The sequence below is a fragment of the Diospyros lotus genome, chromosome 3, assembly GCF_014633365.1.
Source record: "Diospyros lotus cultivar Yz01 chromosome 3, ASM1463336v1, whole genome shotgun sequence".
Lineage (NCBI taxonomy): Eukaryota > Viridiplantae > Streptophyta > Magnoliopsida > Ericales > Ebenaceae > Diospyros > Diospyros lotus.
In genome coordinates, this window is record NC_068340.1 from 17,245,381 (window position 1) to 17,264,426 (window position 19,046).

The 19,046-nt window shown below is 34.7% G+C and overlaps 1 protein-coding gene across 1 annotated transcript; it reads right to left on the bottom strand.

Moving 5' to 3' along the window:
- Nucleotides 1–10,508: 10,508 nt before the first annotated feature.
- Nucleotides 10,509–11,936, bottom strand: LOC127797874 (LOB domain-containing protein 1-like). The gene is made up of 2 exons (XM_052331059.1): nucleotides 11,542–11,936; nucleotides 10,509–11,107 (listed from the first exon to the last, which is right to left on the bottom strand). The coding sequence occupies exons 1-2, from the start codon at nucleotides 11,830–11,832 to the stop codon at nucleotides 10,766–10,768; spliced, it is 633 nt and encodes a 210-aa protein (XP_052187019.1). The 5' UTR covers nucleotides 11,833–11,936; the 3' UTR covers nucleotides 10,509–10,765.
- Between the last annotated feature and the right edge of the window lie 7,110 nt (nucleotides 11,937–19,046).

A 19,046-nucleotide genomic window follows, 5' to 3' on the forward strand; every position in this document is an offset into this window, starting at 1 on the left:
TATAATATTTCCATCACCTAACGTTATGACTGAACAAGAGTTATGGAGTGACAAACTCACAAACTCAGTAACAATGTATCAGATCTCATTAATATGATCAGATGACACCTTAGGAAACACATTTCCTGACTTTCAATATGCCCTGGCAAAGGACTGTCCCGTCACATTAATAGTAGATCATGTATGTAAGACCCAATTTCGGCATAAGGTTGTCACTTAATTTAAGCAAAGTTTGAATATCGAAAAATGGGCTTGATAGCAGTTATAAGTACCGAATCAACTACAGGGAATGCCTCATAGTAAAATTGTTTAAAGGAAATGATATGGTCTCGATGAGCATTTCGAGATAAGATTTATGGTATTGAAAGAAATCGGATCGGGAACGATTTTTGGTACAGCTAAAATACAACTACAAAATCGAATTGTCATAGGGGACTCCCGAGAAGTCAACGAAAGCTTAAGGGGGCTCTGATTTTTCGTAATAAGCAACCCTTCAATGGTTTTGGGATAAAATAAAGGTTCTAAGAGGATGCAAAGGCAAAATTGTCTATATCGAGTAAAATTTAAGTTATTAATTTTGCATTTTCGGTATCGTAATGTCAATTAATTCAATGTTTGAGGATATTATTGTAATTAGAGAATTATTTTAATGAATTTAGGATAAAATTTGAGGTTTAAATATATAAATTTGTTGTTAGTATAATATAATATATATAATTATATATATGTGTATGTATGTAGCAGGCGCCTCTGCAAATCTCCATGCCTCTGTAACTTTAAACCCATTCCCTACAAATCTAAATCTCCACACCCTGCAAGATTGAAGCCACAGCTTTGCAAGATTTATGGAGTAATTGTCACGCCAAGAGGGATGGGCAAGGTGGTGGCTTCAGCTATAAATAGGCAGGGAGCTTAGCCGAATGAGAAGTAGCAAGGGAAATCGAGAGAGAGAGAAAGATCGGATGAGAGAAAGCAAGAGAGCTTGTGAGAGAGACAGAGAGAGAGTTCTAGAGCCGAGAGAGCCGCCTGGGATGGCCGAAATCAGCCATGGCAGCAGCAGCAAAGCTACTGTTCGGCAGCCATGGCCGCACGGAAGAAAACAAACCAGTGAGTAGGGGGCAGCTGCGATGTTGGCCGCAGGTTCGATGATGTTCAGCGAGGTTGGAGGGCTCGGTGGAGGCCGGGAGGTGCAAGGGGTGCGGCCATGGCTGCAACTGGTTGCAGCGAGCTACAACTTGCCGCAGCCAAAGGCAGCAGCTCGTGGCGGTGCGTGCATGGCGCCGAGGTCCGGCGAGGCCGAGGCGGCCGACGAAAGATCGAGTGGCGGCTGGCGGAGGGCCAAGCGGTGGCAGTCGTGAGCTAGTGCGCGGGAGTTGCAGGTTACGCTAGGAGGAAGAAGAAAAAAAAGAAGAAAAAGAAAAAGAAAAGAAAAAAAAAGAAAAGGAAAGAAAATAGAGAAAAATAGAGAAAATGTGGGAAAAAAATCTAAAAAATAGGATATGGATATTTATTAATATTCCGGAGATTTTGGGCAAGAAAATGATCTGGGCACGCGTTTTGAGAATATGGCACGCATACAGAGAAAGCCTGAGATGCTAAGTTAAGGTAAGTAAAATTCTCAAGAAAATTTCAGAAATTCAGGAATATTATTTTATGAATTGTTACAGTGAAATATTTGAGAAAATATTTGAGAAATATTTAGTTTGGATTTATTGAGGAAAAATAGGAAGAAATAGAAAGAAAAATAAAGAAAATGCAAGAAATTATAAAAAATAGGTTTTAATACTTATTTAATCAAATATGGTGATTATAATACTTTGAGGCTTAAGTTGAAGTGATTGGTGCGAATTTTGAGGTTGGCATGCAAATCAAAGCGATGCACCTATTTCGAGACAAGGCACGAATATCAAGGTAGCTCGATAAGGTTGAAAAGGTAAGTGGTACTTCTCAACTGGATTTAGCTTTATGGAAAATGATTGGTTTGTAGGTGATTTATGTTTCAAACCCCAATCCTCAAGGATGCTTTCATTATATTGACATGCTCTGATATGTATCCATCACGTAGACTGCATACATGACATGACTATGTAATGCATAAATACACGTTGATATCATTGATCATGCGCATTGTGGCCGTAGGGAGTACGAACTGACACCGCTGCTTTATCAAGGGTGCCCCCATACACCCCGGCTTCGAAAGAGGTGGTTGTAAAAATGGTGAGTAGCATGAAAAGGTGCAGTTGACCCCTACGAAGAAATAAGACATTGCATTCATGCACGAAATATGTTTTTTATACCCTTACTTAGATGATTCATCATCTAACTTAAATTTTTCCCCTGGAATATTCAAACGTTCCAGATGGAGATTGTAGCAGATATGAGGATGAATGTGATGGTTTACATTTGTGATTAGTTTTGATGATGAAAAGTATCATTTGGTTTTGATCCCCAAGTCATGAGTCAAGTTTATGGTTTTTAACCAAAATCAATTTCAAGTAGTGCGTTGTTAAAATGAAAATCAAAATGATTTATGATTTTTTATATTATATGAAGATTTGTAAAATCAAGTATTTAGTCTTAAAAGAATCTTCTAAAATGATTTTCAAAATAGATTTGAAGTCTTTGGTCAACATAGAGCTAAAATTGTTCTAAAGCAAAAGACAAACTAGAACATAAATGTATTTGATGAAAAACTAATCTTAAATATGAAAAATCATTTATGTTAATCTCATATTTCAAAATAAGTTTTTCATATTTTGAAACATGCATGAAAGGTTTTGGCCCGAAATTCAAATGTCTGAAAAATCCTTTAGTTCATGCATCATGTTTCGAGACTCTTTTTGATAAGGTTTCAATATTTTTCTAAGTTTGGAAGGTACCTTATAAGAAGACATAAAAAAAAATGTATTCATTTTGGAAAACTATCTCCCAATATTTCAATAGCTAATATCCATTAGTGTTAAAATGATTTTAACGAATTTTTCAAGAAATAGAAAGTGTATATTTTAAAGGTGGTAAAATCGTAAAATCCTAAGTTTGTACTAAAATCTAAATTCTATTTTCTTATTGGTATGGATTTTGATTTTCTAGATATTTTTATTGAATTCAAATAGGGGATACTTTTTTATTTACATTTATGTATTAAAGTAAATGAAAGGTAAAATATAAATAAAATAAAATGAGGACATTTACTTAAACTAAATAAATGTAAATATATTGTGGGTTGTATCATCAAGCAAAGTTATTTTTATAGCATCCTAATTTCAGTGATTTTTATCTTGGTAAACTGTCAACAGTTTGTTTCAAGATGTTGACAGTTTTATAAAAAACTGTCGACAGTTTTTATTAAAATGTCAACAGTTGCAAATCTTGCTCTCGGTATCTAAATGTCGATAGTCTCTGCATCAAGGATGTCGACAATTCCTAAGAAACTGTCGACAGTTTATGTCGCAGACAGCTTCCAACGGCTAGATTCTCCACTATTCAAGTCTCCAACAGCTATATTTTTGAATGGACTCGAGATGCTCTATAAATACAAGTCAAATGGGTGATTCAAACCAACCAAGAAATTACATTTCAAGCTCCCAAGTGCTAAACTCATTATTGTGCTTCATTGGTAAATCTAGTTTCTCTCCAAGGCTTTGTATTCATTTTATTAAATTCATTATCAAGCCTTGTCTTTATTTTTGAGAGAATTTGTAACTGAGAATATTATTTCTCAGATCCTCTCCTATCTTGTATCTCTTTGTATGTTTCCTAACTTGTTTTACTAGAGGGCCTACATTGCTTGTAGGAGGATTTTGATTTCTAGCTTGTTATGTTAGAGGACTTGTTTATTGAAGTAAGGGATTGAATACCTAGCATGTTGCTAGAGGGCTTGTTTGTATAAGTAAGAGGTTGTAATTTCCTAACTTGTTGTTAGATGGCCTATCCGAATAGATAAGAGGTTTTTTTTAGTGGATTGATTGAAAAATCCTTAGTGAAGAGTTAAGGTATTGGATTAGGTTTGGTTTAAGCCGAACCACTATATATCGTTGTGTCTCATATTTACTTATGCTCTTTGTTTCATTTATTGTTCCAAGCATTTCATTAATCCTCACTTTCACTAAAATCTCATTTTTCATCAAAAGAATTTTCAAGTTCAATGAAATTTTTTAAAACAACTCAATTCACCCTGTAATACCCCAAGAGCCCAGAGAAGTTAGTATATATCGAGGATAGTGTAAGAAAGGAAACAACACCAGCTGGGTACCTTTTGGGCTGAATGTTGGCAAAGAACTCCCAAGTTAAGCGTGCTTAACCTGGGGTAATCCAGGGGTGGGTGACCCCCCTAGGAAGTTCGCGTAGGCCCATTAGGGTAAGTTGTTCCGATTTTTCCTATCGCTCGAGTGGGATGTTACAGGTGGTATCAGAGCCGACCCCCGAGCCTCTGAGCGCGATGGTGGGGCAAACCTCAGCGAGGAGGCTGAGTCCCGAAGGGGGTGTGTGTAGGCCCTTATGGGGGGTGCGTGTAGGCACCTTAGGCGAATCCCACATCGGCCATGCAATGGGGGGAGATCTGGGACCGGTTGTAAGGTCGCATGACGAGGACATCATGTGCTTAAGGGGGGGAGAATGTAATACCCCGAGAGCCTAGAAAAGTTAGTATATATCGAGGATAGTGTAAGAAATGAAACAACACCAGCTGGATACCTTTTGGGCTGAATGTTGGCAAAGAACTCCCAAGTTAAGCGTGCTTAACCTGGGGTAATCCAGGGATGGGTGACCCTCTTGGGAAGTTCGTGTAGGCCCATCAGGGTAAGTTGTTCCGATTTTTCCTATCGCTCGAGCGGGATGTTACACACCCCCTCTTGGTGTTGGTGCCATTGCTATTCTAATCTAACAAAATGAGGCATGAAATGGCACTTAGCAAAGTGCATGATGAATTGAATGATAAATGGAATGTATGTTATGTAGCCTATGTATTTAAGTTTTGTTACTTTGAAATCTGAACGTTTTGAGAGTAAGATATGATTTATGATTGACGTTTTGAGAAACGATGATGTATAACCTTATTTATGGTTAATGAGGATGTAAGAATTGATTTATGATTAATGTTAAGATATTAGGTTCGATCCTTGCTTCCACATTTGATGTGTATAATGATTATCTTTTGAGAAAATGTATGAAAATTTTGGGATAGATATGAGGAATGATATGATTTAGCTTTAAATTTAAAAGAAAAAAAAATTATTATCCTACAATTGTCCCAAGTTATAATGTGCCCGAGAAAAACGGGGCGTTACAACGTAGGACATTCACCCCATCAAATACCGATGAGGGCAACAAATTCTATTCCCAACACCTATCTCCATATACCAGCAATACGGAACCACATAGATGAACGTTCCCATCTCACAATTGGATGGTTCAACTCATTAACAAATTTCACACACTAATACACAAAACAACTGTGTCGATTCAAGTTTAAGCAGGGGCGGATCCATGCACAAGCCTAGGGCAGTTCACAATTAAAATTATTTTTAATATAAAAAATAATATTTTTAATAATAATTTAGTCAAAAAAATTATATCCCACCCCAAAATCTGTGATGTGCAGTTTTATATCTCAAAAAATTTTTTAGCCTCTCCCTATATAAATTTCTGGATCCGCCCCTAAGTCTAAGAATCAACACATTATCATAACTTGATGACATGACCATTATCCACTAGGTCAAGTGGTCAGTTATCGACGTCACATTTGATTAATCGTTCCCCAACGACCACCCACAGGTTTACTAGCAACATCTCATGTCATATGATGCGTGACACACCATTTTTTCATCAGTATGCCTATACTGAACGAGATAGTAACCCCTATGGTAATCCATATTCGATTAATTGGAATTTAAGAGTAGTTTAAAATATTTTGTTATCAGAAAATCCTGTCATACAATTTTAACACTTTAAAAATAAGATTCTCATATAGAAGATTTAGAGACTCGTTCATATAATTGATTAGAGAAAATATAAATAAAGAAAATTTTATCTTTTATTAATTTATATAAAAATACAATTAATATATTAAAATAAGTCAACTAAATATTATATAAATCTAACATAAAGACACATGAAACTAATAACCTCCAGCCACCTCTCGATGCTTTTGAAGTCAAGTGGTGGCTAATGCTTTTGCATTAGCCTTTACTTGTGTGCTCGCATTGCCGCTGCTTGCACTTCAATTGTCAATGGATCTCCAAACTCTGCAAGTTTAATTATTTAATTGTTTAATTGCCAAGGTTCACCCTTCACACATTATTTAATTATTGTGAACTCCAATTGTCAAGCCTCATATTGATTTCCAAAGCTTGAATTGTTTATGAATTGCACGTAAATTGCTGCTTGTCGAGTGGCCACTCGGTTGGTCATGGCACTCGATTCTCCTTAGGTTCAGTGCTTCATGTTGGCCGCTTGATGCATTTGGATGCTCGTTTAAGTTGGATCGCGCACATTCTCATCCATGCTTCTCATGATTGAGTGGTGGTCATTTGGTATTCGATCACTGTTTTGTTTTTTCTTGTAATTCTTCCAATTAAATTAGTTTTTTACTCTTAATTTGTAAATTTTGACTAATCTAAACATGCACTCAACTCATAAATTTTGATCCGGATATGTCATTTGAGTTCGTTCTATATCTAAATTATCTGTTATTTATAGGGCATGTCAAAAACTTAGACTCAAACTAAGTTTTATTCGATGAAAACCAAATTGAAAGAATTAGGTTTACTTCAAATTTAAGTTCGCTTCCAATTAAACCTTTTTGTTTAAATTTGAGATTTGTTTTAATTGATGAAACCCAAATATGAAGAATTGGGTTTCAATTCGAACAAAGCCCTTTTGTTCAAATATTGGTTTCATTTGGATAAAAAAAAAACCCATAGTCAAACAATTGGGTTTCGATTCGAATGAATCCCTTTCGTTCAAATTTGAGTTTTATTCAAATCAAAGCAAACCATATTTAAAGAATTGGGTTTTCTAATTCAGACAAAACCCAAATCTAATCTATGTTTGGTTTATTGGGCCGTGGTGGTTGACATTTGATGATTGGCATCTTTCATCAACCACCATTAGTATTTTTTTATTTTTTGTTTTATTAATTATAGGGATATTCTAGGATTTTTAATAAAATTAATTGTTATTATTTAATAGTAGAGGGCATTTGATTCAAGGTAACTAATCTCAAAGGGGTCAATACAATTTAAATAATCTTCAAAGGTGGTGCATGGAATTTATTTTTTTAATTATTGTATTTTTATATTTAAAAAAATATTTATATATCTATATACATGATTTAATTCGTCAACACTGAAAAACCTTATTTTCAACGGTATTAGGACTATGACCAGTTGATAAAGAGAGAAGAAAAGTGTGAGGGAAATGTTACAACGATGAAAAATGAAGATGACAAGCAACTACCCTTAGAAACGTCAATTTAAAAAATCATAAAAATGAATAATCTTTTTAGAGTAACTACAAAATAAGTCACCAAAGTGACAATCATGGCAACGAAAAAGATAATAATGGTGATAACAATGAGAACAAGGGGTGGGGATTAGAGAGTTTTGATGTAAATTTTAGACTTTTAGACTTATAAATTATATAATTTATATAAGTTCTTCTTTTATTTTTCAACTCTATGAAAAATTTTGGAAAACTCAGAACATGCCAACGGTAGTTTATCTAAAGTCGCAAGCCAAACAGGCTCTTAAAAGAGAGAGAGAGAGAGGAGGGTCTTCCAATGAATTCAATGCTGCTGGTTCACTTAAGGAACTTGATTAGTAAGAGAATCTATGGCTATGGCAATTGCAATTGGTAGTCTAAGGGCAGCCATGTTGGACTCATTCATGGCTATTGGCTATTCCTACGGCGCCTAGGGGCCCTGCCGACAAAGAAGTTTTGTCTGCCCATAAATATACGTATTCATTGCCCATAATCTCATAAATTAATGTAGTTTAGAAATAAAGGTGTATTTTGCTTACTGAGTTTTTTTTAAGATATTTTGTTTTTAATATTAAATATTATTATTAATTAGTAATAAGTGTATCGTATTTTAAAATATTTTATTAATTAATAAAAATATTTAAATATTAAAAAATAAATTAAATACATTAAATATATCTTAACCACTGAATGAGCGTCGGGGACACTCGTAGTAAAATTTATTAATAATCAATAAATAAGAAGCACTACCATATATGTTGACTAACAATAACAAAAAAATCAGTAAAATAGTGACTTTTGCTTCTAATTGAAAAGGGTATGATTGAATTTTCACAGAATGGGTGTTACCCCCACTTAATTATTGTTTTATTTGTGAAGCTAGACATATGGGGATTTATAATCTAATAATAATAGTAGGGTTCAATCACACCTAGATATTATTGGAAAAATTCAACCACACTTTCGTAATAAAATAATCTTTGCACCTAAATTATATATATAACTCTAATTCAAATACTTGCATCAAAGTGACTTTCTTAATTGGGCACAGGGTAGCATTAGCAGTATCCTAACTATAAGTCTTTATGCTAGCCAAAAACAAGAGAAAGCAATGAGAAAATGATTGTGTTACATGTATCGATGGGATGACAAATTTAATGATCAATTCAAACTTTATCTGATGATAAAATTTAATCAGACTTTATCGATCGAGATTCATCACCGATTATCAAGATATCGTGAATAAAAGAAGTCTAAGTTTCATGAAGCCTGATCGAATCCGGATGAAGCCCGAGGCTTCATCTAGAGACGATAGCGATGGTGATTCTGTAAATTAGATGAGGGCATTTTAGTCATTTGATATTTTCAATCATTCTTTCGATAACTCAATTATTTGTATAAGTAGTATTTTTTATTAAAAAAAAATAAATGAATGAATGAGAGCAGAGTCGTCCTCTTTTTGTGGGAGAGGTCAGTATCTAAGAAGCCACACAAATCTAATCTATGAAGAAGAAAGTGGCATTTGGGTCAAGCACCAGTTTGACAAGGAGGCCATGCATATATATATATATATATGGAAAATCACATCGTGGCGGTGGCATAGAATTAGGTCACCCATAATTTGTTTTAATATATGGCAGTCATTATTACGTTGGTATAATTCGCAACAGTGACTACTACTCACCCATTAATTCTCTCTCACTTCATCCTTTATATATTTTCAAAATTACATTTCATTTTTCTACCTTAATGCATATATATAAATGAGAGCCATGCTATTATGTATCTACGTTTGTCAATTTTGATTAGGAATATTATGCGGTGGGGATCGAGCAAGCATTTATAAAAGATAAAACTTATTATCATTGAAAAAGTAAATAATAATTCGTCACGTATCTCTATTGTCAAGTAATAAGAAAATGACGCGTAACTTTTATTTAATCTAGTTTCAAATAAATCTTATTTAGTTTAACTTCAGATCTAAAAGATTAATTTAAATTTAGTCCCCCATATCTAAATTCACAAAGATTTGGTTTAGATATATAAATCCATTTCAATTTATATTTAAGACAAAGATTTCATTATTCAATAAGAATCAAAATAAATAATCTTGGAGAAAATATTGAGAATTTAAATAAATCTTAAATATTTGATAACAATGAAATTTGAAAATCTTAAAAAAATTTCGAGAATCTCAACAAATTTCGAGAATAGTTCCAAAAGTCATGTCTTTTTCAATCTTTACGAAAGGGATCTCTATATGTAAAATCAATGGATTACAAGTTCATCATATTCTTCTAGATTTGATCACTTACCTAAGAGCTGTGGAGGCCATATTAGAGTACCTAATATCGTCTCATTCTGTTGCAAGTACATTTGCTAAGGAGTCAATCTTGATGGTGTAGATCCAACATTTTTGTCTTCAAAATAGTACTTGGTGATCAGTTCTTTTATTCAATCATTAATAATTTATTTATGAGTTAATAACATCTAAATTCATTTGAATATTAATGTATTTTGATAATTAATGTTATATTATTATGAGATTAAAATTTTAAATAAAAATAACATTTTTAATATATTTTGATCATTTACAAATTAACGTTCAGGTTTGCATTAGGGGCTGGAAATACTGTCCCACCACATTTTAAAATTAGTCCTCCAACTGAATTTGAGTTTTTTTTTTTTTTTTCAAATCGAAATTAAAACTTAAATTGATAAAAAAAAAAAAAAAAATCCGTTTTGACTATGATGGGTTCATTGGAATACAAATCATTCCTAATTTTGAATAATACCTTTACGTAAAACTTCTATTTATATGTACAAAAATCTTTTTTTTTTTAAAGAAAGGTCAGAATTTTAGGGTTTACTACCTAATCTCCCTATTAAATTACTCATCTAATCTAAAAGTCTAAATTGATACATCAACGGAATTAAATTTATTTTTAATATGTCCCACAGTACTCATGAATATGTACTTTGTTCTCAACACCACCTAATAATCCATGCACGCGCTTCGATGACCCAACCGTGTACTAACTCTTGTGATTTATACTTTTACACCAACCAAACTAACTTATGGGATTATACATATGTATATATTTTGGCGAACATATGATTCTTTTTCTCTTGTTCTTAATTTAAAGATTACAAGGTAGGCAAAGGTCTGCAAGCAAGCATCGATGAAATTTATCTCTTCAATTAATTATTACAGTTCTTCCGAGTAATTCATGAGGTTTAAAAAGATTCGTAGAGTTGTGAATTTTGTGTAAGATCATGAGCCGGCTCATGTCCAAAGAGGTTCCCAAGCCTGGGCAAAACTGGTATCATCAAAGGAGAAGCCTGCAACATCACAGCCACTGCCAGCCGGCTGTTCGTAGTAGGCTTGTTCTTGATCATCCGATACTGGAGAGTTGCCGCTGCAAATAAAAGCGAGCAAATTAGCATGCTGCCATTGCATGTTAGCAAGTTCGGCTTGTGTCCTGGCCAACTCCGCTTGAAGCTCGCTAACTTGCTGCTGGAGATGGCATATGGCGCCGGCGGAGCCGTACACCGGATCTCTGATCCTCGCATTCGCTTCGTACACCATGCTGCTCACTGCGTCGGCTCTCTTCGACTCCGGCAGCTCCTGCAGGAAATTAATTAAGAGTTGGATCGCAGTTGATATATATAGTTATATAATATTAATAATTACTAATTAACTACGTAAAATTTGTTAATTAATTAAGTCGATTTTTGAAATATAGTGATGCATTAGCTAGGGTTCACTCAACCATGCCATGCATTTTGAATGCCACGAGATAACATTTATTTAGAGCATCTGCGGCGGAGGAGATTACATTTATTAATTACTTTTTTTTATTTTAATTAATTAGGTGTGGAAGGCCAGCTTTGACCAATCAGGGCAATTTGTCCCCAAAAGTGACTTGAAAAGACAATCCAGTTTACATTGATTCAGATGATCATCAAGCGAGTGTGAACTCATCATCAATTAACGATGAATGACCAGTTAATTAACAACACAAAAGAGAGATGAGTTAATTAAATAATTAAATTAATTACCTGCAAAAACTTGATGATGTTGCTCGCGCCGAAGACTCTGTGAGCAATGGTGAACCTGAGAGGATCAGTAGGCGGGAAGTAGGGCGCCAAAACGCACTTGTCGACGCAACGCCGCCGGAGGATCTTGCACGCCGCGCAAGGGCTTTGAATCGCCGCCAGTACTGGCGGTCTTGGAACACCGCCGCCTTGCGGATCGGCCAGCGGTGTCGTCGACGGAGCTGAAGATGAAGAAGATGTCGACGGAGTTATTAATGTCGACAATGGATGAACGGTGCTGCTTGATGTGGACATGCCGATCAATCAAGAAGCAGCCGAGAGAGAGAGAGAGAGAGACAAGGGAAGGAAGAACGTGAAACGAGTGAGAGAGAGAGAGAGAGAGCGGGGAAGGAAGAAGAAACGAGTTAGGCGTGGGTTTGTCAGAGGACGCAAGCAGGCAGAGGCTTTATATAGAATGTGGGGGCCAGTAACGACATTCCACCGCCATTCCACGTTCGGGAACTACAACTAGAAAATTTCACTTCAGATCCTCAATATTTTTCCAATACTTTTTTAAAAAAAATATTTAATATTAATTTATTACAGTAATATGACATGACAATTTATTAATATTTTATTACACATCCATGAAATGAGTACATAGATATAGCGGCGGCGGCAGCAGCAGCAGCATTGGCATATATGTTGGCCGGGAAGTTTCGAAAATGCGGACAAGTTCGCCGGAACGAAACAAAAATTAAGGTCGCAAATCGAGTGGCTGGAACCCAGCGGTAACGATAACTCTTGACAGTAACACATCCCTCGCTCCTTTATCTAATATTTTTCTTATGGTTATAAATTTTATTTATTATAATTATAATAATAGTGAAAATTTATTAGTATTGATACGAATATTAATTTGTTATATATTATATTCTTGTTGACTTGTATTATTTTGTTTTTAACTTTTAACATTTACAAGCAAAGCTTTTAAATTAAAACATAATTTGCACAAATAAAGGAAAGATAATCTCTTTCTTTACCTTTTTATTTTTATTTCATTCTATTTTTGTAATTTGAAAGATTATGAATGACAATGTTACGGGCAGGCAGGCAGGCAATTTTCATTTCATTCTATTTGTGCTGTTTTTAATTATTTGAATTAGGAAAATTAAATTTTATTTAATCTTGCGGTGAAAATGGCTGAAATGGAAATATAATTAATTTTCATTTTTTGTTTCCAAATTATAGAAATTAGTGAATTGGAAAGAAAATCAAAACATATTTGATTAACAAAAAATATATATATATGTTTCACAATATCAACTCAAAAGATCAAAATTTAATTTGAAGGCCAAAAAATATTCAACTCAAGAGATTCTAATCAAATTTAGACTTAGAACCAATTACGAAACACTTTTAAGTAAAGATTAGCCATTGGGTCTTCATCCAATTGTGTCACGTGACATTATTGTAGTCGTTCATCAAACTTACATTTGATTGTTCATGTGACACGAGAAGAACTTTTCACCAATCCATAATGTGTTTATATAAAAATATAAATTTTAAGAGTTAAAGTACTAAATTAATTATATTAATTGTTGCATTATTACCTTTGTTTCTCCAACCTATTGGTCCTAGTGAGTTCGTACTATATTATTTTAGGAATTATATTATATTTTAATACTTTATTCATGAATTATATTTGATTCTACTCTTTGTTGAGATTTGTACTCATAATTTAATATTTTAAATTGGAAATTAAATTTCTATATTTTATTAAATTCTAACCTATAAATGCGCTTTTCACTTTGACATTCCCTGCAGACAATGCCCATTGCATACTTCCATTCCAAATTTCAAATTCCAGATAACGGGGACGGGCGCCGACGCCGACAGTTTTATGTCGGGAAGACGACTGGCCAATGAGGAGCTGCCGCGACTGAGGCAAATGGCAACGGCCTGCTCTCACTTTCAATGCCACCGCCTACTACAACGACCTGAAAACGTGGTCACTAATCGACTCACCGATTAAGATTTGGGCGTAGATATTATTACTACTCCGATATCTCCCCCACCTCATTTTCTCTTTTCTTTGGATGCTTAATGAGAAATTAAAGAAATTTTGCTTTTATTCAAGAGCTTATATAAAAGTTAAAAGGAATTAAATAGTTATAATATTAAATTTTTAATATAATTCTTGTGTTCTACATTGTGATGCAAAGGATAAGAAAATTAAAAAAAATATTTTTTAATTAAAAAGACTTTATATCCCCTCTCTTATACCCTTGATTCGAGATCACAAAATTTTGGAGGATGGTGAGAAAATGAAAGGATTTGAGTATCCTTTGACCTTCTTCTCATTTTTTTTAAATATATTTTTAAAAAAAATATTATTTTCTTTCTCTTTCTGAGCCTTTCTCTATTCTCTTGAGCTCTCCTTGCTTCTGCCTTATCCCTTGTGTGATTCTCAGAAGTAATTTCAAAGATAATAATTTGTGTGTCTTTGCCTTATCCCTTGTGTGATTCTCAGAAGTAATTTCAAAGATAATAATTTGTGTGTCTTTAATGGGAATACTCTGCAAGAGTCTCTAGGAGACTTCTGGGTCTCCCAAAGCTTCTTTCATCTTTTTTGCAAGATTGCTTAGTTGAAGGGTTTTCAAAAGACTTAGAGGTGTCCTCGAGTCTCTTCAACATATTTCTTTTGCCTTTTTGGGATTTTTTTTTTGGATTCCTTTGGGCCTAGGCTTTTTTTTTTTTTGGCTTTTTTGACCTTCATAATTGGATCAATATATATTCACTGGGTGGATCTTTTTGTCCCAAGTTTTTTTTTTCCCTTAGAATCTCTCGCTAGCTTTCCTTGAGATTTTCGTCTAGGTCTCTTATTGGGTGTATTTTACTAGGCTTTAGTCTATATACACATCAATTGCTCTTCATTCTTTTCTTTGGGTTTTTGGGAAAGAAGAATAGCTGTCAGCTTTTTGTTGGATAATCGTGTGCATCTAGGACAAGTCCTTGGTCCTTCAAACCATTGGTTCAATATACATGCAAGTGACCCCTAGACGTCTTTAATAGATCTTTATGCTCCTTTGTGTATGTCTAGGGTCACATCTTTGGTTTGTCAACACAAGAGACCTCTAAGCACCTTAACGAATTTTCATCACGCTAGCTTATTGTCACGCTTTTGCATTTTGGTTTTAAACCATTCTCATGCTTTTGCATTTGGTTTTAGACTGTTCTCACATTTTTATACTTCGATTTTATATCATTCTCACACTTATGCATTTTCGAGTTTAGACTTTCTCAAACCTTTGCGATTCAATTTTAAAATGTTCTCACACTTTTGTATTTTCAATTTTAAACCATTCTCACGCCTTTGTGCTTTGACTTTTGACCGTTCTCATGCTTTTAAGCTTCAATTTTAAATCACTCTCACGCTGTTATGTTTTTGATTTTTTGGATGATATTCCCTAGATCATTCTCATGCTTTTATCGCTTTTGATTTTGGGTTATGCAAGATCATTCTCACGCTTTTGTGTTTCAGTTTAGACCATTCTCATACTTTTTATGCTTTTAATGCTAGGTTTTCCCTCTATCATTCTCATAATGTTTTGTGTTTTTGATTCTAGGCCTTTGAAGGTAATGGACCCTAGATCATTCTCACTCTTTTGTGTTTTCAGTTTTAATCTCGTCTCATGCATTTTATGCTTCTAATTATAGGTTTACCCATCTATCTTTTTATTCTTCTTAGCAAACCCTAAGTTGTTCTTGTGCATTTTTTTGCTTCTGGTGCCAGGTTTGCTACTTCACCAAGATTTTGGTCTTTTTCATGCATTCATTTCCCTGAGAAACAAAATGCACAATAAACTGCAATAGGGTAAAAGTTTTTTTTATTTAAGCATTATATATTGAAGGGTAAACGTATAACTCATTAGTATTTCAATTTTTTGTCTTTTAATACTTCCATGTAGCATTTGCAAGTATAAGTGTTTCCACAATTTTATTCGTGGACTTTTGAATTGTGCTCCCCAATTTTTACTCATCAAGGTATTCTTTTTGCATAAGGTCATACCCTTGTCCTCAAAGTAATTTGTCAAGGCCTCAATGTCCATAAATCTTTTTCGTTTCTCTTCTCTAATCAAAACCTCTATTTTATTCATCAATTTGCGACATTTGTCAATGAAATGACCATGAGTACCCTGGAATTATCAGAAAGCATCCATTTTTCTCCCCATAGGCTTGTTAATCTACTTGGGGAATTCGATAAGGCTCAATCCTTCAATTGCTAGCAAAATAATGGAGCATGACTCTATGAGTGAGTATAGTTCTTGAATTGGAGCTAGGGAGGGTTGTCAAACTTTTTTTGGCTTTCTCCTTTCTCTAGGTTGTCCCTTCATCAGGGTCTCTTTCATTTCTATTCTTATCTCTTTTTTAATTTCCTCTTATTATTTACATTGCTTTAGCTTGTAGAATGTACTTGTTAGCTCAAGCAAACAAGTCTACCAAAGATTGAGGTTGATCTGGAGGTAGAGATTCTTGTAGTGGTATAGATTTCATCCCTTGGAGCATCTCAGTTGTTTTCATACCCATTTGCAAGTCTTGTATTTCCAATGTTGCATTTCTAAAATGATCAACATATTATCTGAGAGTTTCTTTACCACTTTGTTAGATGCTAAACATATATGTAGCATCTTTCTTTCTATGCTTATTAATAATGAAGCCATTAATGAACTCCCTTCTTAGTTACTCAAAAGATAAGATAGACGTTTCGATTAAACTATAAGATAAACTTTTCGATCAAATTATAAAATCATGTGCACGTCTAGCCAATCAGAGTCAAAGAGAAAGCTCAACACATGATAGCATTCTCCTAATCATGTAGTAATATCACAGATTGATAGTTTTGAATGTGATTGAGGGGATCGCTTTTTCTTGAGTAAATAGGAAGTTGGGGCATCTTAAATTTAGGAAGAAGGGGTTTATCTATGATTTAAAGAGTAAAGGGAATCTTTCTCTTATGTCGATTCTCTTGTATGGGTATTAACTTTTTTTTTTCCCTAACACTTAATCATTTTCTTCATCTTTACAGCTTTGTGATTACTGAAAATAGATTTGTTGTCCATTTTGGATTGATGCCTTAGTGGGACCACAATTATGTTTTCTATGATTTCCTAGAATTTTTTCTCACAAAGTTGGGTCATCCAAACTTTATTTTGGACTAGAACTTCACGCAATCTTTCTTGTTGCTCTGGGAGGCTTTCTTACATTTCTCTTTTTCGGCCAACTTCCAGGGGAGGGCCCTGTGGGAGACTCTCTCACACCTCTCTTGCAACAAGCCTCTAGAGGAGGGCCTTACGGGAGACTCTCTTACAAGGTTTCTACTAGTGGCTCACCTGTTACATAATTCTAGAGAATGGGTGGAAGTGGAGTCTATAAGAGTGCATTATAGAGAAAGGTTTCCATCTCTTAAAGAGCCTTGGTGCTTTCTTTGTACTGTCATTGCAACACTTCATGCTCATTTAGAGGAATAGTTTGAGGAACTGTCTTAAAGTCTCTAGGAGCCTTTGTTAAAAGGGTCTCTTGGAGTTTTTTAGGACTGTTGACATCATGACCTTTCTCGCTATTTTTGTTTAGGGTGGCCTAAGGTCTTGTACAAACCTTTTTTAGTTTTTCAAACTTTTCAATCAATTTCCACTGACAACACTATTTTTGTTTTCTAAATACAACAATAAATTTATTTATCAAAAAATTTATTTTTCGACCATCTAAATTCTATAAGATATAAACCGATAAGAGGGTACATGGCATTCCCTGTGCAAACATTCTAATGCTTAAGTTAAACCCTCGAGATGACAAAGTATTATTATAGAAGTCTTGAACTAGTGTTAGAGATATACTTTTTTTAGGTTGAGAGACTTTTTATTTATAAGGGAGGTTAGAAGTTTGTGATAAGCATCTCTAGTATTAACTAGGATTTAGGAGGCATTTTTGAAGGTAATAGTTTACATGTCTTTAATGGAAATACCCCACGAGAGAGTCTCTAAGAGACTTCTGGGTCTCTTGGAGCTTCTTTCTTCATTTTTGTGGGATTACTTAGTAGAATAGTCTTTGGGAGACCTCTAAGTCTCATGGGGCCTCTTTTGGTAGCTTTTTGTGTGTGTGTGTGTCTGCACCCCTTTTAGGCTTTCATTTCCTTTTTGGGCTTAGGATTTTTAGTAGTGGCCTTAACTTTTGTGGGTTTCGTGATCGAGTTAATGTATATGAAGGGAATCACTAGTACTATGGTATAAACAAAAATAAATTTTACTATGTATCAGATACCCGTAATGGAATATAATATACACCCCATACATAACTTGGGTATTTAAACAATACGCATGCTTAATAATTGAATATATAAATAAATCTCACACCTACTGTCTAATGTAAGGTTGGGGTACATAAACTATTTCTGTATTGAGACCGTGTTTATAACGCCTCGCTTTTCTAAATTACACAACGATGCATAATATAAGCTAACATCACCTCTCGGACGTTATGGAAACCCTTGCCAACGGAAGCATTGGATCGAACTTGAAAGCTTAACCAAAGCTAAATAAAGGGGTTTCCACTATATTTTCTTTATATGTACAGGAAATAAATACAACTTTCAATAAACCCAAAAGACGCAACCCACTACTTGTAGTTATAGCTACAACACATGCCCAACCTGGCGAATAAACCCTTATCATGGCAGCTTCCCCATACAACATTTAAAGTGCATTGATTGAGATATTACCCATGCATGCACATCGAAACCACAACCCTTAGTACAATTTTAGGACACTCACACACTTATTACAAGCTTGAGCATCCTAGCTGCTATTACAATACATCACTCAGATTACATGGGTACATAATGAAATAAAAACCTAGAACTAGCCAAGCACTACCTTCTTGCCCTTACTCGCACTGGAACCTGTATCACCCGATACATCTCATATACCTGGAATGGTGAATATTCCATGGGTATAAAACACCCGAGTTAGATAATGACATCTAAGTGAGTGATACAAGAAAGAAAACAGTGCATGTAGGTGCAATATATAGATATGCCACGAAATCTTCCAAACGGTAGCCATGCTAGGGTGCTGCCATGAACCTCTTGGCCCCTTTACACTGGCACGAGATAGACATGCTAGAACGTATCCATGGTCGACCTACTCGGCCCTTTTACACAAGCACGAGTTAGTCTCCTGTGATAGCAGATGCTGGGGTGTTGCCATGTCTGAACCACCTGGCCATCTTACACAAGCACGAGATAATCCTATTACATGGGCCCACATGGTTAGCCCTCTTACACGGGTCCTCATGGTAGTTCAAATATAACAAACCACCAATAAGCCACAATCATCAAATAACATGATGTAAGACAAAGTAGAAGGAATATGCATAAACCAAGGGAAAAATGATATGCATGCCACGACCCAGTCCTATTGCACAAACACGATTTCCCACGATGACCCATTAACAAACCACAACCACAAACT